The 23,318-nt window shown below is 40.6% G+C and overlaps 1 protein-coding gene across 2 annotated transcripts in view; it reads left to right on the forward strand.

The window, feature by feature from the left end:
* Slamf1 (signaling lymphocytic activation molecule family member 1) overlaps positions 1–23,318 on the forward strand; it is a 39,257-nt gene that overhangs the window by 6,805 nt on the left and 9,134 nt on the right. For both annotated transcript variants that reach the window (XM_047565427.1, XM_047565434.1), the window contains exons 2-5: positions 1,989–2,327; positions 4,656–4,946; positions 16,886–16,984; positions 21,366–21,439. In XM_047565427.1, coding sequence (XP_047421383.1) covers positions 1,989–2,327; positions 4,656–4,946; positions 16,886–16,984; positions 21,366–21,439 — 803 coding nt within the window. The remainder of the gene's footprint in view (positions 1–1,988; positions 2,328–4,655; positions 4,947–16,885; positions 16,985–21,365; positions 21,440–23,318) is intronic.

Below are 23,318 nucleotides of genomic sequence, written 5' to 3' on the forward strand. Positions count from 1 at the left end.
CCAACTGAGCTATCTCCCCAGCCTCTAGGATTTTTTGTTAAACAGAATGTGGAGTGTGAGAGAAAAAAAGGAATCAAGGATCATTCCAATGTTTTATCTGAGAAATTAGGTGAATTACAGTGTTTGCAGAAGAAGCTATGGAATCGGGAGGACATGTGCTATGTTTTAGTTGCCTTCAGACTCCATGTAGTGATCTGTGTAGGTAGTGAAGAGGATAGTGAAGGTTTTGGCTGGGAGAGGTAACTCTGCAAGCCTTGCAGAAATATGCCAAACCAGGCAGCTGAATGAGAAATTGGATGAGTTTAGATAGGGAAGTCTGAGATCTGAGCCCTGGGATACTCCAAAATTTAGAAATCTAGATGAGCAGAAGATTCCCACCAAGGAAATTGAGAAGGATAAACCAATGAAATAGAAGAGAAGTCATAGAAAGTGGTGGTCAAGGGACCAAATGAAGATACTGTTTTCAAGAAAGGAGCTATGAACTCTTTCAAGTACTCCTGAGAAGCAAGAAAGATAACAATGGAAAATTGATTTGGTTTTGTGTAGTTGACAGTGACCTTGACAAAGGTGGTTCCAGTGAGTAGTAGGGAAGAACACCTTTTTGGAGCAAATAGAGGGGAAATTGGGTTAGGAAATGGGAAGGGAAAGTATAAACATGCAATAAAAGATCTTCTGTAAGGGAAAGAGAGGAATAAGGAAATGGTTGGGCCCGGACAGGCAATTAGAGGAGTGAGTTTTAAGATGAAGGAAATTACATGTTTGCATGTTGTCCATTGGTGGAAATAACTCAGGAGATAAAGGATAATGCAAGGTGTGGGGGCAATTGCAGAGAAAAAGCCTTCACATAAGGAGATCTCTGTAGGGAAGGCCTTCATCAGGAAAGCAGGTCATCCATCCAGGTGGGATGGTTGATTTGGGGTGCTAATAAATGGAAGTTCTTTTTTGTTGTTGTTGTTCTATTCTTTTTCCTCAGTGAAGTGGAAAACAAGGTCATCAGCTGAGAAAGGAGGGAGAAAGACAGTTTGTGGGTTTGAGCAGAGAGGAGGTGTTAAATAATCAGCAGTAGGATCCCTCATAGTGGTTTCAAAGGTTTTTGGGTTTTGGCATGTGTGTGCATGTGTGTGTGTGTGTGTGTGTGTGTGTGTGTGTGTGTGTGTGTTTCCTTTTGTTGTTGACTCGGCTTTTTTGAAAAAGAGAATAAAATAATATCTCTCTCCTCAGCTTTATTAATTATCTCAGGGATTTTTGGAGAGTTAAGATTTCAGTGTGAACTATGAACTCACCATCTCCCTAATTCTGAGTCTCTCAGATTTTTCTTTCTTCCTTGTCAATTGACCTGATGCTTCTGTACCCTGGTTCTGTGGGTTCATGAGCTCAGACCCACTTTGAATTGCTGCCATCTTTCATCCTACCTACACAATGCACTGGGAACCCTGGTAGAGAAATTAACAGACCTGGATTCTAGTCCCGACTCTGTCACTTGCTCATGTGACTTCAGGGAAGTCATTTACCTTATTTCTGCTTTAAGTACCTTGACTGTAGTCTGAATTGATAGCTGTTAGTCAATACAATGCTATTATAAGTCATTTTAAGATTTCCATTGAGCCAGGCACAGTGGTGCACACATGTAATCCTAGCAACTGGGGAGGCTGTGGCAGGAGGATCACAAATCTGAGGCCATTCTCAGCAATTTAGTGAGACCCTCTCTCAAAATGAAAATGGAAAGGGATGGAGATGTAGCTCAGAGGTAGTGTGCCCCTGGGTTCAATTCTCATTACAAAAAAAAAAAAAATTCCACTGAATTTTTGAAATATTAAGAGTATAATGGGGTTCCTCATGACAGTCCTTGTAGACCAGTAAAGACCTTGCAACCCCAGGGATGATACCTCAAGAGAAGTGGAGAGAACCTCAGCCTGTCATTCCTGATCCACAACATGATGTAATTCTCAACAACCCTCATCTAAGGGAATCTCTTCTCCCTTCCACAGGTGGGGGCATGATGAACTGCCCAAAGATTCTCTGGCAGTTGGGAAGTGATGTGCTGCTGCCCCTGACAAGTGAACGGATAAATAAAAGCATGAACAAAAGCATTCACATTCTTGTCACCACAGCCAAATCACGGGAAAGCAGCGTCAAGAGGAAAATAGTATCTTTCGATCCATCTGAAAAGGGCTCTCCAAGTTACCTGGAGGATGGCTATCAGTTTCATCTGGAAAACCTGAGCCTCGGGATCTTGGGAAGCAAGAACGACAGTGAGGGATGGTACTTTATGAGCCTGGAGGAAAATGTTTCAGTCCAGCACTTTTGTGTGCAGCTGAAGCTTTATGGTAATGATGGGAACTTCCCCATTCCACGCTGGAGGGCAAGAATTTGGGGAAGGGTATTCAGAATTTTGAGCAACTTGAAAGATCATCTAGTCCAAGGGATATTTAAACTATGCTTCATGAAAGTGCTTTTAGAGGTTGACAACTCTTTTTTCCTCCAAATTGTACATTGGTGGTTGCTGATTGGATTAGCCACCTTCCACTGCCTGTGGACTGGAGAGGCTGGAGCCTTAAGACTCTTGGTTTGCAAATAAGATTTTATTTAAAGAAAGAATTTTTACTGATTTTTAAAAAGTTTGAATATCACTGATTAAACCCGAAGTTTCTTTCATCAGTGAGGATACTGAAATCCAGAGAAGTGGTTTGCACATGCTTACACACTTTTGTGTAGGTGACTCACTGCAGCATGGGTTCTTGATAAAGAGAGCTGAAATTCCACCCACATTCTGCTCTCTAAGGCTTGTGCCCTGGACTAGGATCACAACTACATGGTGGAAGAAGCACTTGTTTTGTTTTGTTTTGTTTTTTTCTTTTAAAATGAAAGTTCTGGTTTTAATGTCGCTTAGTTGCAGAATTTGAACTAGAACTTAGATCCACCTGAATCCAAGGCAAGGGGATTTTTGAACCTCTTTAACTACCAACCCCTCTTGAATGTACCCAAAGTTTGTGTCTCTTAGAACCAGAGGCTCACCTGAATTCCCAAGAATTCCAACAGCCATCTGGGGCTTTCCTGCTTCTTTAAAGTGATTTCCTTATCTCTGAGGATGGGTCAGGGTGCTCCACCTACCCAGAATTTCTTGGAAATCCTCAGGTATTTAGAGAAAGGACAGCAGTACCCTCTCCAACACTGCCTCCCACCCCAGACTCCAGTCTTCCCTTTCTTAAGAACAGGGCATGCAGAATTCCCAGAGCCCTCTACCAGGTACCAAGGAGTCCTGGTCATTCTAAGAGTGACTCTGGAGCAAGGTTCCTGTGAGCATGGAGGCCACACAAAATGCATTTTTCTCAAAACAGTGTACATATCATGTATTCTGTCTTTTTGTTTCTATGTTTCCTACCATTGGCCCAACTTGTGACTGAATTCTCACTTTGGAAATGTGGTCTGTGTGCCCATGGCTTTCTCCTCAAGTCAAAGAAAGAGTGTGGATTTTGGAGACAAGACCAGGTTCCACTCTTAGCTTAGCTTGGTCTCCTAGAAGCTGTGCAATATTATGTAAGACATCTCATTTCTCTGGGACTTAGTTTTCTCATCTATAAAATTGAAACAATTGTAACTCAAGTTATATATGTGTACATATGTACATATATACATGTGTGTGTATATATATATTTTTTTCCTTCTTCACAGAACCTCAGGTTGTTCCACGGAGCAACATCCCCAGTCTTTTTTATTTTTTAAATTGAGACAGTCTTGTTAAGTTGCTAAGGCTGATCTCAAACTTTCAATCCTCCTGCCTCAGCCTCCCAAGTCACTGGAATTAAGGGTATGTGCCACCATACCTGGCACTTGAGTTTCGATTGTTGAAAAGATTAAAGAGCATGATGGGTGTGAAACTACAGAACTGTTTTTGTCTTATAGTCGTTATAAATAAATAATACTTTTCCTTTTGCCTTGGCTATTTCATGGCATTAGCGTGGGGTAGACTGATGGGCCTAGAGCTGTGATTGAGAACCTATCCCTACCTTAGACATACAAAAACACTTACCCCACTGCCCCACCACCCACTGCCTTAGGAGATGAAATCCTACCACTAAAACTTGTGCTTTTATATCTAGGAGGTCATACTTATATTAAAACCCATGAGTGATTAGTTGACAGCAAACTCCTATAGAATACAGGAGACCATCCCAGACCAAGAATATCAGGAAGAGCCAGGCACAGTGGTGCGCTCCTGTGATCCCAGTGATTCAGGAGGCTGAGGCAGGAGGATTGCAAGTCAAGGCCAGTATCAGCAACTTAACAAGACTCTGTCTCAAAAAATAAATTAATTAAAAGGGCTTGGAATGTAGTTCAATGGTAAAGCACTTCTGGGTTCAATCCCCAGTAAAAGAAAGAGAGAGACAGAGAGACAAAAAAATTTAACACCAGAAAGGGCAAGTGAAGTCCTAACGGTATTGGCACAGGAGAACTAAAACACAAATTTTTTTCCATTCTATCTCAAGAGAGATAGTGTGAAACAATTGTTGCCCACTAGAGATAAATCACATTGAAGTCCCATGAGGGAGGGGAAAAAATGTCATGAGGCTATTTTGTCTTAACAAAAATGACACAAGAGAATTCCAAGGGTTTCACTTTAGTGATGGCTCCCTTTTTCCTCCTCCTCCTGACAGAGCAGGTCTCCACTCCAGAAATTAAAGTGCTAAACACAACCCAGGAGAATGACAATGGGACCTGCAGCTTGACAATCGCCTGCACAGTAGAGAAGGGGGACCATGTGACATACACCTGGAATGAGAAAACAGGCACCCACCTTCTGAGCCCAGCCAACAGCTCCCACCTCCTGTACCTCACCCTTGGTCCCCAGCATGCTGACAATATCTACATCTGCACTGCAAGCAACCCTGTCAGCAACCGTTCCCAGGCCTTCAGTCCAGGGCACAGGTGTGGTTTTAAGTCCCCAGGTGAGTATGCTGGTGGCAGCTAGGGGGCCACATTAATGAGTATGGGCTCAGTCCCTAACTGGGCCAATTGCTCTGCTTCCACAGCCAAGGTCTTCCCCTTGGCAACCATGTTTTATATCTTCTTTATAACTTGCAAAATTCTCCTATGTGCATTCAGTGAACATGCTATCATGTTAATCAGGGTGATGCTATTACCACAGTTGAGGAAACGAATGAGATAAGATGGAGCCAGATTGAGAACACAGGTCTCTGACATGTGATCCTTTCTCTCTGCCTCCTGCCCTGGGTTCAACCTACAAGGATGGTTTAGGGAGTGCAGGTGGCAGGTCCAGTCCCCAAGTCCATGTCCTCCTACACCATCAATAAGTGTTTATTGATCACCTATGCTATAGGAAAGTGGGAATGGACATATGATCTCTGCTCTTTAGCAATGCATTGTAAAGATCAGATATGAAACATTTACTCAAATAATGAAACACGGGTATATTAAAAGTTCTCCTTTTATGGAAAGAATGATGAATCTCACAGCAGGTCAGAAGACCACGGGAATCAGAAAGAAATGGGACTAACTAGGATCTGGACTGTGAAAGTTGGGGACTAATGATAAATTGTATAGCAATGTATTATTGGCAAAACACTTTCATCTGTTTAATCTCTTCAGACCCTTACAATAATCTTGCCAGATAGGTGTTACTTGAAGATCATAGCATTTAAGTACCCACCTCAAGTTTCTTCAACCTGGAGATAGAGGAGTTAGCGCCTAAACATAGATCTTTTGAGGGATCTTTTTGTAGAAAAAAATTATCTTTGTTCTGTTGGAAGAGAGAACTGATTAAGTCCATCTAACCCCTTAGGAGCAGGATACACTGTCACTTTCCATCAAAGATTCTGCATCCCTGCCTCAGGGAGTTTCAGGGACAGAAGGACCAAAGTACTGGGTCAGTGAGACATTGCTTATCCCCTGACATTCTCTTCTCTGCATTCACTGGGGAGAAACAAGAACCCTTCCAAGGAGACATCTGCCCACAGTAGACTTGCTGTATGTAGAGGTTTTTCCCAGATGACCAGGGATAGGGAAAACAGCAATCTAGTTAGGGATGCCCTCAGCATAGCACTTCCTGAAACAGAGACTCCCCTGGAGTAGTCTCAGATGAATTACTGGAAAAAGACTTGCTGCTGTTCGGTATGCACCTGAGAGTTCTTTGGTAAACCCAGTAAACTGGATGTTGCCTCTCCCAGCCATTTCATGACTGGTGTCAACCATCTGTCCACCTGTTAGATGTGTCTGGATGCTTGCACACAAACCATATTCAGAGGCTATTCTCCCAGTCCAGATCTCTCTCCCTTATCACAGCTATTCAGAACACACTTGCAGGACCAAGCACAGTGTTGCAAAATGGGAACTTTATAGGGCGTGTTCCCAGAGGGCCTTGATGCTGTCCTTCCTACTTACAAGGGTAAAATATTCAACCTCTCTGAGACTTAGATTCTTCATTTATAAATACTAACAACTAACAGGTCTTAATTGTTTACTATCTTCACAGCAACCTGATAGTATATGTAGTATACAAATGCTCACTTCACAAAACTTAAAAGGTGAAGTGAGATCACACACAGAAGTGAAGGACCTGGGCTGTCTGATCCTGGAGTCCTCATAGGTAATAGTGGAAGAGAGGATGAGAGCATGCACTTAAAATGCCATATATGCCCTATGTTCATAGGGACATAATTAAAAGGTAGTTTTTCCTTGGTTGTGAGGAAGAAGTAGCCATTACCCCAGCACAGGCCTGTTATAACAGTCTAATAAAAGGCAAAGCACCCTGCCCTACCCACCCCCAAAATGCTTCTCAATGTGTTTTAGCAGTAATTTAACGAAATGGACCAGGCATGGTAGTGCCACCTGTAATCCTAGCTACTGGGGGTGGGGGACAGCAGCACCAAGGCAAGAGGATCACAAGTTAAAGACCAGCCTAGGCAACTTAGTAAGACCCTGTCTCAGAATAAAAAAAATATAAAACGTTGAGGATGTAGCTCAGAGGTGGAGGTCCTCTGGGTTCAATCCCTAATACTGAAAAAAAAAAAAAAAATGATGAACTGGTAAGGTACCATCCAGAGGTGGTAGTCTGTGATTCAGTTTGTATGTAGTCCACAAGAACTATTAATAAAGGGTTGCCAAGGTGTCTTGGTTTGCTGGAGCTTCCATAGCAAAGGGTCACATATTGGATTAGATGGTTTAAAATATTGAAATTTATTGTCTCATAGTTCTGGAGGCTATAAGTTCAAGATCATGGTGTTGGCAGGTGTGGTTTCTTCTGAGGCCTCTGTCCTCGGCTTGCAGAAGTCCACCTTCTCACCCTGTGCACGCAAAGTCTTTCCTTTGGGCATATGCCTCCTGTTGTCTCTTTGTGTATTCAGATTCCTTTCATAGGGACACTAGTCAAATTAGACTAGAGCCCACACTAATAGCCTCATTGAAACTTAATCACCTCTGTAAAACCTTATTCCCAAATACAGTCACATTCTGAATTACTGAGATTAAAGCTTCCACATGTGAGATGAGTGGGGCGAGAAGCACAATTAAACCCACATCACTGCTCTAATGGACATATCTTTTTAACTTGATTGTCTCTGTAAAACCCTGTCTCCAAACAAAGTTGCATTCTAAGGACTTCAACATATGAATTTGAGGGTAACACAGTTCAACCTATAACCCAAGTAGATTTCCTCCTCACCCCACTTCCAAAGATGGGGCACCACACCACATCCAAACCAGGTCACACAGCTGGTTTGCCACATGCTTTTCCCACCACACCAGGTTGCCTACATTACTGAAAACAGTTTTCTTAGTACACCAATTTGTGTTTGTAAATGAATAGTACTAATTTTTTTAAAACACTGTGCTTAGTTTAACAAAGCTTTCCTTGAGGTTTTTGACTATGTTCCAATATTGTGCAAGGTGCTGAGCACACAAAGATAAAAAATAAAAATGATGCTTAGCTTTAAGGAAGGAGATAGTTCAGTAAATAAATGATTATCCTAGATTACATTGTGTGATAGGTACAAAACAGAAGCATGTACAAGGCAACAAAGAGGAAGGAATGGATAACACCATCTCAAGGGATCAGAGAACACAGCACAGAAGACATGAGACAAAATGCGTTCTGAAAAATAAATTACCAAGCAGTCAAAAGACAATCCAGGCAGAGGGAAAAGCAGAAACATCAAGGTCTTGTTGTATATTTTGCTGTAGGTGATGGAATCTAATAGCGTTTTAAATAGAGGAGTAGCCATCAATTTTGGATTTCAAAGAGAAAATTCAGTAGAATAGACTGGGGTAAAGTATACCATGCTAAGGGAAATAAGCCAAACCCAAGAGACCAAAGGCCCAATGTTTTCTCTGATATGCAGATGCTAATTCACAATAAGAGGGGAAATAGGGAAGAAAAGAGTTACTTTATATTAGGTAGGGGGGAGGAAAAAGAGGGGAAGGGGTATGGGGGAAGGAAGGATAGTAGAGTGAAACAGATATTATTGTTTCATGTACACATATGACTACATGACCCATGTGATCCTACAATATGTATAATCAGAAAAACAAGAGATTAAACTCCATTTATGTAATATCTATCAAAATGTATAAATGCATTCTACTGTCATGTACAACTAATTAGAACAAATTTTTAAAATTTTTAAAAAAGAAGAGGCAGAGGAAAGAGGGACTAGTTATGGGGGAAGGGAGACATTATGCCAGTAATCCTTCACAAGATAATCAGGCCAGGACCAAAACAGTGACTGTCGACTTAACAAAGTCTTTTTCAAAGTGTGAAATTCTATCCTAGGGATTAAATGGTGGGGTCTATGGGTTTATTAGAGGTTGTCTTCCAATAAATCAAGATCCTGACCCTAAGACATTTTTCACTTTCATTAATGAAAAACTCCAAGTTTTTAATGGTGCCATGAGACCAAATGTGACTTGATGTCAGCACCATCTTTAGACAGGACTCAGTTAAACTAAACCATGCAAGAACATGTTTGTACCCTGAAGAAAATATTAAAATGACATTTATCCATGATCTTAGTCATACATCCAAACATCCTCGTTCCAATTTGCTACTTTAGTGATTTATAGTAAGAAACACTTTAATGTCTATCATAATGAGTCTTCTTTATTACATAATCTAAATCCTTGGGTGCTACAAGATCCTTTGTCAAGGTCATGTGAAGCATGTTGAGGTGACTCAGTAGTGGACAGCATGTGACTTACTGCTGTCTTTAATTGCCATGTTTTGAAATAGTTCTATCTGTGCTTGGATGCTTGATATAAAACCTTAAACAATCCAACTAAAATGGAATGTCCCTAGATGTTTATCTTGAAAGGGAGAACTTTTTCAGGAGATGAGCAAAAAAGCTGACTCAGCAATTCTAATTAACTCTGTAGAAGAAAGGACAGACACTTGCCAGTGAGTTTTAGAGGGTCCCCCTTTAAGCCAATTTTTTTTTCTCATACTGGGGATTGAACCCAGGGGAGTTTAACCAATGAGTCACATTCCTAGCCCCTTTTTTAAAAAATATTTTAATATTTTAGCACTGAGTTGCTAAGTGCCTCACTAAATTGCTGAGACTGGCTTTGAACTCAGGATTCTCCTGCCTCAGCCTCCTGAGCCATTGGGATTACAGGCCTGCACCACCTCACCCAGGGGGAGCTCCCATTTTCACAGAGCGAAGCAGATGTTCCATGCCCAGGTGCAAATCCCTCTCCATGGTCATCCTAATCCAGCAAACCTGACAACAATGATGGAAGAATGGAACCTGGCATTTCTCATGGGCTAGAGCCTTGTCACATGGTCACACGTGCTACAAGGAATGCTGGAAAGTAGAGTCCATGGCTGGTCAGTCATGTGCCTGGACAACACTTGTATTGCCGTGAAAGAATGGGAGAAATGCCCCTGCAGGCACAACTACTGTATTTATACAATCTGCATGGGATAGGCAGGTGTAAGGGATTTTTCCAGAAGGTGTGGATTCTGTAAAAATGCTTACTTGGATGATCCAGACCTTAAATTCATATATATTTCATGAGCATCCTTTCCCCACCCCTGATTCTGAGAGGAAACCGCCACCAATAAGAAGGTAGCTCTTGAAGGTAGTTGACTTCTTCAAGGAGATGGGTTCCACGTTGGCGGCCTTGCTGACAGAACCACATGAAAGGCAGGAAAGAGATCCGGTACTCTCAGACCGTTACGTGAGCATCTCGGCATCTCTGAGGTGAACTAGATTTGTTTCACAGATTCTTTTTTGTTATCTTCCTTTAAAAATATGGTTTGGGGACTTGAGGAGAAAGAAAAGCTTTTGTGTTTCTGTGCCAACAGACTTATAGAGATTTACAAAAAAAAAAAAAGGGGGTGGGGGCCTCTGACACTTTCCTTGGCTATATACCAAATCATCTCATTTAAACCACAGCTAATGGAGAGAGGATCACGGGGTGGAGACCCATGCAAAGTACACTTCATAAATGGCATAGGAGTTTTTGGTCAACCTGCTCAGCTACTTCTAAAAGGTTCCAGGGGAAAAGTTCCAAACCTCTGGTTCAAGAACATTCATGTGGTCAGATGAGGTGGTGCACATCTGGAATTACAGCTACCTGGAAGCTGAAGCAAGAGGATTGCAAGTTTAAAGTTAGTCTGGGCAACTCAGCAAGCAACTTAGCTTAGAGTCTCAAAACAAAATATCAAAAGGACCAGGAGTGTAGCTCAGTAGAAGAGCACCCTTGTGTTCAACCCCCAGTATGAAAAAAAAAAAAAATTCATGTAGTATTTCTTTGTGAATGATGATAGGCCGTGGACTCAAAGACAACTTTTATCTGATTTCTGAGAATCGCCATCCTGAGAGTCCTCGTTATATTACTGAGCACAAAGAGGGAAAGCTGGGGCTTTGGGGAGCACAAGTAGCATGTTCAGAATACAGACCTACACTTTCCTTCTAGCTCCATTTTTTTAAATTATAAAACATATGCCTCAGTAGGCCATTCTCCTTCCCTTCAACTCTAACCTTGGGTCATTCAGAAGGTAACCCTGCGTTCCCTCAAAGACTTTCTTATTTATTTATTTATTTATTTATTTATTTATTTATTTATTTGAACTAGGGATTGAACCCAGGGGCACTTTATCACCGAGCTACATCCCTAGCCCCTCCACCCTTTCTAATTTTGAGACAAGATTGCCCTAAGTTGCTTGTGTTGGCCTTGAACTTAGAATCATTTTGCTTCAGCCACGTTAGTCACCGGAATTACAGGTGTGTACAGTGGCACACACCTGTAAAATATTTAGCATTCTGATAATTCTTTTTTTTTTATTTTATTTTTTTATTTTTTACAGATTGCATTTTGATTCATTGTACACAAATGGGGTACATCATTTTGTTTCGATGGTTGTGCATGATGTAGATTCATACCATTCATGTAATCATACATGTACATAGGGTAATGATGTCTGTCTCATTCCACCATTTTTCATACCCTCCCTCTCATTTCCTTCTACATAAAGTTCCTCCATTCTTCTCTCACTCCCCACCCAACTACCCCCATTATATATCATCATCCACTTATCAGGGAAAACATTCGGCCTTTGATTTTTTGGAATTGGCTTATTTCACTTAGCATAATATTCTCCAATTCCATCCACTTATTTGCAAATGCCATAATATTATTCACTCTGATAATTCTTAACAAAAGGTTACATTAATCTTCTTCTAGATTCATTCATATGACCTTTAACATAAATTAAGTACATATAGTACACGTAGAGTATTCCCTGTCCTATGTTGTATCAGATAGAATCAGGAATGCAAATAAAGAACAAGATACAAGGGCCACTTGTATGAAATTTCAGTCTCAGTGGAGATTTCTATACTTCACTTGATTGTTTTCTTTTTGTTGTTTTTTTTTTTTTTTTTTTTTTTTTGGTACTGGGGATTGAACCCAGGGATTCTTTACCACTGAGCTATATCCCCAGTCCTACTTTTTTTTAAATATTTGAGACAGCATCTCACTAATTCGCTTAGGGCCTCATTAATTACTGAGGTTGGGCTCTATCTTTTGATCCTCCTGCCTCTGTCTCCTGAATTGCCAGGATTAGAGGAGTGTGCCACTGCTCAGGCCCACACTGAAAAATTGTATCGTATTAAAGAAACCCTATTAGAATTCCTCTTTGGAAGGTAACACTATTTATTTAGGATAGTACTCTAATAAGTGCTAGGAGGTAAAAAGTGAGAACGCCAATAAATCCAGGTTAAGGTTGGAGTCTGTATAGGAAAAAAGGGAGGATATCACTCATTCAGAAATAGTAACAAGGTAAAGGTGTGGTTCATATTAGAATCTCCTCCTTGTGAGCCTTCGAATCTTTAGTAGACAATTTAAACCCACAAAACTTCTGAGGTAAGGTTTTTTGCTTTTGTTTGTTGTGGAAACTGATGTAGGGACTGAACCTTGCACCCAAGACTGCACAGAACAGAACAAGTGGAACTACAGGAGCAAAGGCTTATAGGACCACAAAGAAATGGTTCTCAGAAATTATGGACAGCCTGATCTCAACAAGCTAGAAAAGCAGTATTTTGCCACACTTGTGGTTTTTGCTAAGAGCATAGAGTCCCTAATGTTTAGCTTCCATATAAATATCATAATTAGAGAACAGCACCTAATGGTGGGCACCAAGTGCAGAAATACTTTGACCTGTTATACAGTTAGAGAAAACAAGTCACAAGCAAAGGATGAGATGGAACTGAGGTATTTGTGGACATCAGTGAGGAGACTCCTTTGGACTTGAGATCAAACCCATCTTTCCATCCTTCCAAACAACCAACAAGAATTTACTTAGGACTTGTTAATGTGTGTGTGTGTGTGTGTATGTGTGTTTTGTTGGCAGAACCCAGGGGCACTCTATCACTAAGCTACATCCGCAGCCCTTTTTGTTTGAGACGGGGTCTCACGAAATTGCCCAAGCCTGTCTCAGCCTCCTGAATCTCTATCTCTTTCTCTCTTTTTTGATACTGGGGATTGAACCCAGGGGCACTTAGCCACTGGGTCACAAACCCAACGCTTTTGTATTTTATTTTGTGATACAGTGTCACTAAGTTTCTGAGGCTGACTTTGAAATTGCAATCCTCTTGCCTCAGCCTCCCGAGCGGCTGGTATTACAGGCATGTACCACCGTGCCCAGCCGGAGTCTCTTGATTACAGGTACATACCACCATGCCTGGTTTTGAGGACCTATTATGTATCAAGTACCGAGAAAATTGCAAAATAAGTACTGCCTAAGAACCTAATGGCTAGTTAGGGAATTGGAGATTGCAGAAGTAGTTGATATTTAGTAAACAGGTGACAAATTCCAGGTATCACTCAGCATATTCCAGATCACTGTCGTGGTTCATCAGAACAACTTTGCAAACCCAATATCATTATTATCATTTTACAGATGAGGACACTGAGGCCCCAGAGGCTAGAACAGCCTATATGAGGCACAGAACTATGAAGTGGTACACAAAGAATTTGAATCCATCTGTCCGGCTCCAAACGCCATCACTGAAAATGGTCTCTATGGCAAAGATAATGTTGCCGAAACACAGGTTCTATGATGTATGACATAAACCACAGATGCTGAAGGAGCCCAATGCACAGGGAAGAATGACGGAGATAGGTGGGTGGCCAGGAAAGGAGATACAGAGGATGTAAGACTGGTCAGAGCATCAAGGCCTGGCAGGCATGGTAGCCAGCTGAAGGTGTGTCAGGAAGGAGAATATGGAGTGCAGTATGGGATCAGGAATGGGCACCTGTTACATGGAGGATGGTGAAGGGGCGGATTGACTGTAGATTCAAGAGGTCTCTCAGGCATCAGAGTCTGCCTCCACTTTTCTAGTGGGGATCCCATCTCCAGAAGCTAACTCAAAAACGACAAAATCTGCTGTTCTCATCTCACCCCATTCTGCCACCAGTGTTTTCTGGGGCTCTAAGTACACTTGTCTGAGTCTGTTTCCCCAACATAAAATTGATGAAATAAACACTGTATGTACTTCTTTCAGTTTTGTTTTTAAAGTCTTTGATTCTGTAAATTAAATCCCCAAATATATTCATATTTATATCCAAAGACAGGAGAAAAATTAGTTTATGAACTGTCTTTCAAGACCATGGTCAGATCGTCTTTCAGATCTGGCTTGAATGCCAGAGGCTGGTCATTTTTTGCCATAGAACAAAAGTAGCAGATTGATTTTGTCCTCGTGAGATCCTGGAAAAGACAGAGAGAGCTGGTATTTGAGCCTGGGTAATTTGTCTATTGCTGTTGGTTTATGTGAGTAGGAGGGTGGCAGAACTGACAGCAGGAGGCACCAGGGGAGAGGAGAAAGGCCGACTTGGCTGATGCCTGTTGCAATTTGTCATCTGTTATTTTCCAGTTTTAGAAGCATCACCCTGTTGGTTGTTCTTATTTTTTAATCTCAAATGAAATTTAGGAGAAATATTAATATTTAAAATAATATAAGTGGTTCAGGTGTTGGTTCTCAAATTAACTGCTGTTTTAGAAGTTCCCAAAATACATAAAACAGAAAAAGAAAGAGGAAATAGTCTCGAAATATTAAGTACTACTATAACAATTTGCTGGCTCAGTTCCATGGGCTGATGAAAGAAGCTTGAAACGCTGGCTGTGCTTCTTATCTTCGTATGGGGAAGGTTTCTCTGTGGATCCCTGGTGTTGACAGCATAAGCCTGGAACCAACGATACCCTCTCTCTGACACATACACACCTCCCAGCACTGAGGGTTCTCAGTCACCATAAACCAGTCAGAGTGGCCTTTCAGAGTAGAACAGCTCACTGGACACTTTTGGCATCAGCAGTGATTTCAAATTTCTTGCTTTACACAAAATCAAGTCTTTTTATAACTTCTGCTTACTCCTTAACTTTTTGATCAAATCATATGCCTGTTGAAGTTGGTATTTGGAAGGGTTCAAATATGTTTAATTTGGGGAAGAGAATCTGTAACCAAGGTTTTCACAAAGTCAGTTCAATGAGATACTTGATAAATGAAAAGCCTAGGAAGAAAAAAATCTTTTCAAACCCAGAAGGAAAGTTCTGGGTAACTATTGGCTGAAGCCCCTATTGGAACTTGGTGGGATGCCTCTTATCAATTCAATGAGATCTCAGTTTATATTTTTTTTTCCTAAGTTGTTCTTTTTTTTTTTTATTGTAAACAAATGGGATACGTGTTGTTTCTCTGTTTGTACATGGAGTAAAGGCATACCATTTGTGTAATCATAAATTTACATAGGGTAATGTTGTTTGATTCATTCTGTTATTTTTTCCCTTTCCCTCCACCCCTCCCACCCATCTTTTTCCTCTATACAGTCCTTCCTTCCTCCATTCTTGCCCCCCTCCCACCCCCCATTATGTGTCATCATCCGCTTATCTATCAACATCTGAATTATGTGTGTCCTTTGAAACCCACCTATTCCTTTCTTTCTGTTTCTTCCCAACAAATCCCTCACAGGTTCAACAAAAAGCAGGCTTATTGCACAATCATCCTTAAAAGTCACCCTTATCCATTCACAGTGACACCTCATGTTATGCTAGTCAGAAGTTTAAAGCTATTACTTGGAAGCATATTGCTTTAGATCAACCCCCACTGTTCATTACCCTGGTGTAACTCCCTCGGGGAGTCCCTCTGACTCCCCAAGAAGTCTGTCTTTAGCATGAAGCCATATTTTTACTCTAGAACAATCTCTAGTTCTTGAGGTTCTCCATGCCTGCATCCTTATCCATAAAATGGGAATAATGAGAGTACCTAACTTGTAGGATTATTGTGAGAATTAAATACATCAGTACACAAAAGCACACTAGCCCAAACATCTGACCTGTTGTAAGCACTTAATAATTGCCTATTATTATTTTATTGAGCTATATGTCTTGTCTACCGGGGCAAGAAGTCTCATTCATTTTTCTCCAAAGTGTTGCTCCTGTTTCAAAAGGAGTTGGTTAAGTGGCTAATGGAGAGAAAGTTATAAAAACTGACTGATTTTGGGCCTGGCTGAGCCTTGCTAATTTTAAACATGACAGCAACTGAGAGGAAAAACTACCTGCTTTTCTTTCAGTTCAGGTCTGGTGAGTTCAACATAGTTATTTGCATTAAAGGACAATAATAGTACTATTATGTTTATTTTTAAAAAAGAAGAGCAGATTTTTTTTCTCCCAGTGTCTCATGAGAATAATGTGTGTGGGGGGGTGGGGATGGGATCAGCATGCTGAACCACCATCTTCTCTTTTACCCAAAATGGATATGAGACACATTAAAAATTTAAAAATAAAAATGGGGCAGAGATACTGACTTAGGAGAGATAAAGATAAGTTTAATTTTAGATATGTGATAGTTGAACTGGAAATGAAGTCTTTTAATAGAAGAATATCTATGGAAATTAGGAATATGAAAGTCAAGAATAGTGAATGAAATTAAGGTAAGAAAACAGGGAAATCTTCAGTGGCTTAAAGCTGATCTCCAAAACCAAGTAAACAAAGCGGGGTATGGTAGCAACCCCTGTAATCCCAGGGAGGCAGGAGGATCACAAGTTTGAGGCCAGTCTTACTAACTTAGCAAGGCCAAAAGCAACTTAGTGAGATCCTGTCTCAAAATAATAAATAGTTGTTCAGTGATAAAATGGGTTCAATCCCAGTACAAACAAACAAACAAAAAACCACGTAAATGAATAAATACCTCCTCGGGGAAAGGAGGTGGAAAGAGAACAGGAGGCCCAATTTTCCCACAGGGTCATAGGATGTTTTAAACTTGCAATGCTTTTTTTTTTTTTTTAATTTATTTTTATTGTAAGCAAATGGGATACATGTTGTTTCTCTGTGGTATGCCTTGCAATGCTTTTGAGATTGCCCTTTTGACTTTTTCTTCAGGATCAAGACAATGGGGACTGTATGCTGGACTGTTGCTAGGGGGCATTGTGGGTGTCGTCATGGTTCTCGAAGTGGTAATACTACTGTTGAGAAGAAGAGGTAGGTGTCTGGACAATACAGAGATTCTTGCTAGACTCTCAGGTGAGCAGAGGCCCTCTCCCCACAAGCAGGGACTTGCTCTCACCACTGCAGCCTTCTGTGTGGAGTCACTTTTGAAAATTACTAAATAAACATATCCTGGAACCTTGCTCAGTTCAATCTAATTCAACACGTCTTGATCCTCTATACCAACCTATGAGAATAATAGGGAAAAGAGCCACAGGTGTCTAACGTGCGAAATATTATGCAGACAATTTCAATTCAGCACTACAGTGGAGGTATGTTCCTGGACATATGCTGAAGGGGGTCCAGAAGAGAGACTTAACAGTATTCTTTAGGGAGGAGAATTCAGAGAATTCTTGGGTCACCTACAAAATTTCTCCTAGTATAAACCAGGCACAGTGGCTCACACCTATAATTCCAGCGACTCAGAGACTGAAACAGGAAGATCACAAGTTCAAAGTCAATCTGGGCAAATCAACCAGGCCCTGTCTCAAAATTAAAAAAAAAAAAAAAAGTGAATGGCTGGGGATATAGCTCTGTGGTAGAGTGCCCCTGGGTTCAATCCCCAGTACCAAAAAAAAAAAAAAAAAAGAAAAGAAAAGAAAAAAGAAGAAAAAGAAAAAAACAAGGTTCCCAGGATAGACTGAAACCAGTAAGGCTCAATTATTTTTCTATAGTTTAAGTGTTAACAGGTATTATCTCCTGGCCACTCCTCCAAATTATCTTATGACTCAATAGCTCAGAGCAATGTGCTTCCCTAGGCCACACTGACTATCACCAACCCACACTGGAACCAGAATGTTCTGCCCTGAGACCAGGACAGATGCCCTGACTGGCCTTCCCATGCTCATATCACCAATGCAGCCAGTGATTGATCTCATTCTTAAGCAGATCAATGCTATCTACATAACAACCTTCTTAGAAAAGCCCTTACCTCAGCAATCTGATATTGGTTTTGCTTATATAAGAAAATCTAGATCACAGCACATCTGCCTACTTTTGTCTCATTTCCTCCATCTAAGACTTGGCTGGGTAGGTGGTGGGGGAGGGGTGGGTGATTCAGATAGAAATTCTGTTAAGAACCTAAGGGTATGGGGGTGGGGCAACCACATGTGGCTTCTATTATAAGGAAACAGTGAGATACTGGTGATGAGAAAACCCAAAAGAACTCACCCACATTAGTTAGCAAAGGTGCTGGGATTCAGACTCATACTTTCCTCAACTACATTCTGCTCCTTAAATGTTTGAGCTCTGAAGGAAATAGTACTTTCCAGCCTACCACAATTCCTCACCATTTCTATCAACATACACACCCATCCTCAACTCCTGTCACCATTTATTCCTTGTAAACACAAAACTCAGCTTCAAACTAGTGTCCAAACTAGTGCTTTACCCTCCACAAAACATTGCAGCTTCTAATAGTATCATCTAATGGTATTGTCTCCAGAATGCAGTCTAATTCTGAAGAGTGTCAAATTGCCTCTGATAATATCATCTCCAGGAAAACACAATGGCTACCAACATAGACTTTGGCTTTAGACAAACTTATATTCAAATGTGGACTTTGCTACTGATGAGCAGTGTAACCCACAAATGACTCATCACTCATCTGCAAAATGGGGTTAATATTATGTACTCCATGGTATTGTGGCTATTGGTAAGTCAATATACAGGAAATATTGAACACAGTGGCTTCTGTGAGTGATGGATACATATATAGACACATATATACATATGTACATTCACACATAAATAAATCTCTTGATGTAGGTGAGTTAAAACATTAGTGTTTAAGTCCATTGACAGCTAAGGGTTGCATTGGAAACATCTAAAAGTAGTTCTTAGAGGGCTGGGGATGTAACTCAGTGGTGGAGCACTTGCCTAGCATCTATGAGGCCCTGGGTTCAATCCCCAGCAACACACACACACACACACACACACACACACACACACAAATAGTACTTAGAGCAAGATTAAAATACTTGAAGTCATGGTAACATAAGACACCTTACTGCTTCAGGTAAGAGCTGAAAAGGACATTTTATGGTGGTGGTAAGGGAAGAGACCCATTGAGATGACTCTGGTTTGTCCAATGTCACATAGCTAATGACTAGCATGAGATGCCTTAATTCTAAGACTAAGACCTCTTTTATTAGAATCAAGAACCTCGCTGTTTGAACCAAAGTTGAGCTGGCTCCTGAAAACCAGTCTTGTATTGGGGGAAAAATATCAGAGACTAAATTATATTGAACCAGTGGTCTTTTTGAGTCATTTGCAATTTTTCCACCTGTTTAACTATTTAGGATGATACTCTACAGTTCAAAATTTCATCCTGCACTGACCTGGAAGATTGAAAGTCTTTAAGAACTGGAATCTTTTTTCTACTTGTATCCCCTAGGATATAGCACTTGGGACAGTGTTAGGTAGCCATATCTAATAATGCAAACACTCATGTATTTGAATCAAAAGGATATATTTCACAGATCTGCCTTGCATCCCTCTGCTACCTCCAACTGCTTCTGGTCACCCCTAAGTTCTACTCTCTATTTTATTCTCTCATTCTCTGACTGTAACAGCCTGTGGCTGCCCATCATTTCCTTCCCCAAAATCATACCATCATGCAACACATTCCACCATGTTCACTACATATATAATGGGACTTTCCCCTCCCAATAAAAGTCTCTGAGCCAATCTCTCAGAGACATGCTTGCTAAGAGGATAAATTCAGTATGGTTAAAAATAAGTTTACCTGAAAGAGTATGATTTCCTCTGGGCCAAGTCCCTTTATTACCTCTACTTGAACTTTGTAATAAAACCCTAAGAGTCATCGTGCTTCAGGTACTTTCCCTCCATTCTCAATGCTGCCTGATGTATGCAAAAGATAAGCAATGTTCCAGTGAATAAGACAGGCACAGTGGCACCTGCCTGCAATTCCAGCAACTCAGAAGGCTAACGCAGGAGGATCACAAGTTCAAGGCCAGGCTGGGAAGCTTAGCAAGACTCAGTCGCAAAAGAGAAAAATTAAAAGGGCTGAGGATATAACTCAGTGGTACAGTACTCCTGGGTTCAGTCCTTAGTACTGAAAAACAAAAAAACAAACAAAAACCCAAATAGATCCACTTTCCTAGCATGAAAAATATTTATACTTTTAAGTAAAAACGTTAAGTTACAGAGAAAATATGTATAAGATGACACCCTTTGTGTAAAAAAAAAAAAAAAATTTGTATAAATATAGCAAATGTCCAGAACTGCACTGTTCAATAGTCACATGTAGTTAGTAATACTTATGTATTTATTTATCTTGTACTTTTTGAGACAGGGGCTCACTATGTTGCCCAGACTGACCTGGACCTCACTCCTGGGCTCAAGCAATCCTCTGCCTCAGTCTCCTGAGTGCTGAGACTACAGGAGCATGCCATCTCACCCAGTTAATTTAATTTGAATTAAATAAGATGTAAAATGCAGTTTCCCCATTGCATTAGTCATAGTTCAAGTACTCAGGGGTCACTTGTGGCTGCTGCCCGTATTAGACTGTGCAATTATGGAGCATTTCCATCATCTCAGAAAGTATTGTGTTGCATAGAGCTCGTCTAGAAGTACATACATCAAACCTTTAAAAGTGGTTACTCCTGGGACTGAAACTGGTTGATTAGGGAGAGGAAGTTATACTTTTTACTTTATGCAATTCCTATGAATTACTCATAATTTTAAAAGAAAACTTCCTAAATTGGCTAAAAAATAAAATATTTTGCAACTGCTTAATTTACAGAGACCCTAGGTCCTGAGCAAACTTTCCAGATGGAAAGAATAGAATGACACTGCAACTTTATTTTCCAAATAGTCCCAGGTGGACCATCCTCCTATACTACCACATACATACATACACCAAGTCCTCCAGAAATAGGAGATCAGCAAGCTGTCAGTGAAGCGGCATTTACCAGCTAGAGAAAACAAAAGAGGAATAAATAAACCTGCCCTGACATCAAAGAACTTAGAATCCTATTAGAAGACCAGATATGCACATAAATGATAGAGATTAAAATAATTGAATGGCACATCAATGAGGACTATACTGAACACATATTGGGCCTTTACTATGTGCTGGGTCCTGTTCTTAGCATTTTACAAGAATATATCATAATTACCACAATAGCCCCATGAGGCAGTATTTCAAATTTCATTTCACAGGTAGGAAACAGGCCTAGAGAGATCAAAAAACTAACCCAACATCATATGACAAATGTTTGGAGGCTTGGGACTTGGTACCTTGTTCTCATGGTAGCCTTGGGAAAGGTGAGTTTGGGAAGTAAAGACCAGACAGGTCTGAGCAGGGCTGGGGACCAGAGGGAAATAACCACTCTGGTTTCTTTTCCCCCAGGTAAAACAAACCATTACCAGCCAGCAACGGAAGAAAAAGGCCTTACTATCTATGCCCAAGTCCAGAAAGCAGGTGTAAGTTCTCTACTTTCCTTGGGATGGACCTGCCATGTTCCCCACAGGATTCCTGACCAGTCCACATTGCATGTCAACATTCATGGTGCTACATGGGTTCTAGAGCAGATGAAATTAGGGAAAGAGAAGTCAAAAACAGGAGCTGTCCTAGAGATCACTAAACCAGTGTCACATGGGACTGTTCATTATTTGAAATAATGGGAAACAGTTGGTAATCTTCTGGTCATCTATTTCTTCCTAAGAAAAAAATGAGCAAGTTGTGAACATGTGACGTATGACTCCTTCCAGTTCTGACCTTCTGGGAGTGTATAGTTCTGTTACCAAACTCTCCTTTACTGGGGAAAAAGGTGCAGGTTTGAGAGGAGAAGAGAGGATGGTTTGGAAAAGCTATTGTGTGATATGTTGGTCTGACCCAAGTTTAGGAAGAGTGCAAAAGGGACAAGGAAGGGGGGGATCCTGAGAATTCTGGCTAGAGTGTGGTTGAGGTGGAAGATGATACAAAGACTGGAGATGGAAGAAAGCAAAACTGATAGTGTGATCACTGGATGAAGAAGAGTGATGGAAAAGTTGAGACATGATGGAATTTGGGAAGCAGATATTACTGGAAAAAAGAGAGAGGGAGGTTGAAAGAACTGTGGAGCTATTGAGCTATTACTAATTGTGGACTATTGAGCTATTGTAGCTTTTCAGACATGAAATCAATTCTGGGTGATTTATAGGCTGAAAGCAGGACATTTGGGGTAGGAGTGGGGCAAATTCTGGAGTAAAGTATATGAAGATAGACAACTTTGACTAGTACTTTGGAAAATTGCATCAGATGACAATAAATTCATTTCTGAAGACCAGGAGATAGATTCTTGGACAGAGCTCTTATTTCTGCTATCTCCTAGTGATCTGGAGGCTTTATCACATAACTCATAGTCCCCTGCTGAAAAACAAACCTCCATTTAAATATACATAAGTCCCAAGAGTAACCACCTTATCTCTTGCTTTTACACATGTGGGTAACCAGGTCCATCTTTACCATGTGTTTTCCCTAACTACTAGCAATCCTTTTTTTTTTTTTTTTTTTTTTTTTTTTAACTTTTTTAGTTGTAGACAGACACAATACCTTTATTTTATTTATTTATTTTTATGTGGTGCTGAGGATGGAACCCAGGCCCTCACACATGCTAGGCAAGTGCTCCCCCACGGAGTACAGTCCCAGCCCCAGCATCCTTTTTTACTGTGAAACATAGCATACATACAAAAAAAAGTGTACAACACATAAATGTCAGCTTAGCGAATGCCCTTAAATGTCCCCTTGACAGCTGGGAAAATAGTCTCCTCATCTTGTCTTTCTTCATGAGGTTTTGGCTATTCTTTTCCCATTATGCTTTCATGTGTATTTTAGAATCAGTTTATTTATTTGATACTGGGAAATGAACCCAGGGGTGCTTAACCATTGAGCCACATCCCCAGATCTTTTTTATTTTTTATTTTGAGACAGGGTTTTACTAAGTTGCTTAGGGCCTCACTAAATTGCTGGGGCTGACTTTGATCTCGTGATTCTCTTGCCCCAGCCTCCCAAATTGCTGGGATTACAGGCATCTGTCACTGCACCTGGCCCTATAATCAGCTTCTTAAGTACTACCAAAAACAAAAATCCTACTAGAATTGCATGGAATCTACCTTCCTATTTGGAAATGGCATCTTTCTGTATTGATCTGTCTAATATCATAAAACCAAGACCCAGATACCCAGATCAAGAAATAGGAAGAACATTGCCAGTACCTCTAGAAGACCTCCCTCTCTCCTTTCCCAAAATAACCACCAGCCTGACTTCTAGAAATATGGTTTAATTTTTTTTTCTTTTTTAGCTTTTATAAATAATCCTCAA

Source organism: Sciurus carolinensis, chromosome 1, assembly GCF_902686445.1.
Source record: "Sciurus carolinensis chromosome 1, mSciCar1.2, whole genome shotgun sequence".
Lineage (NCBI taxonomy): Eukaryota > Metazoa > Chordata > Mammalia > Rodentia > Sciuridae > Sciurus > Sciurus carolinensis.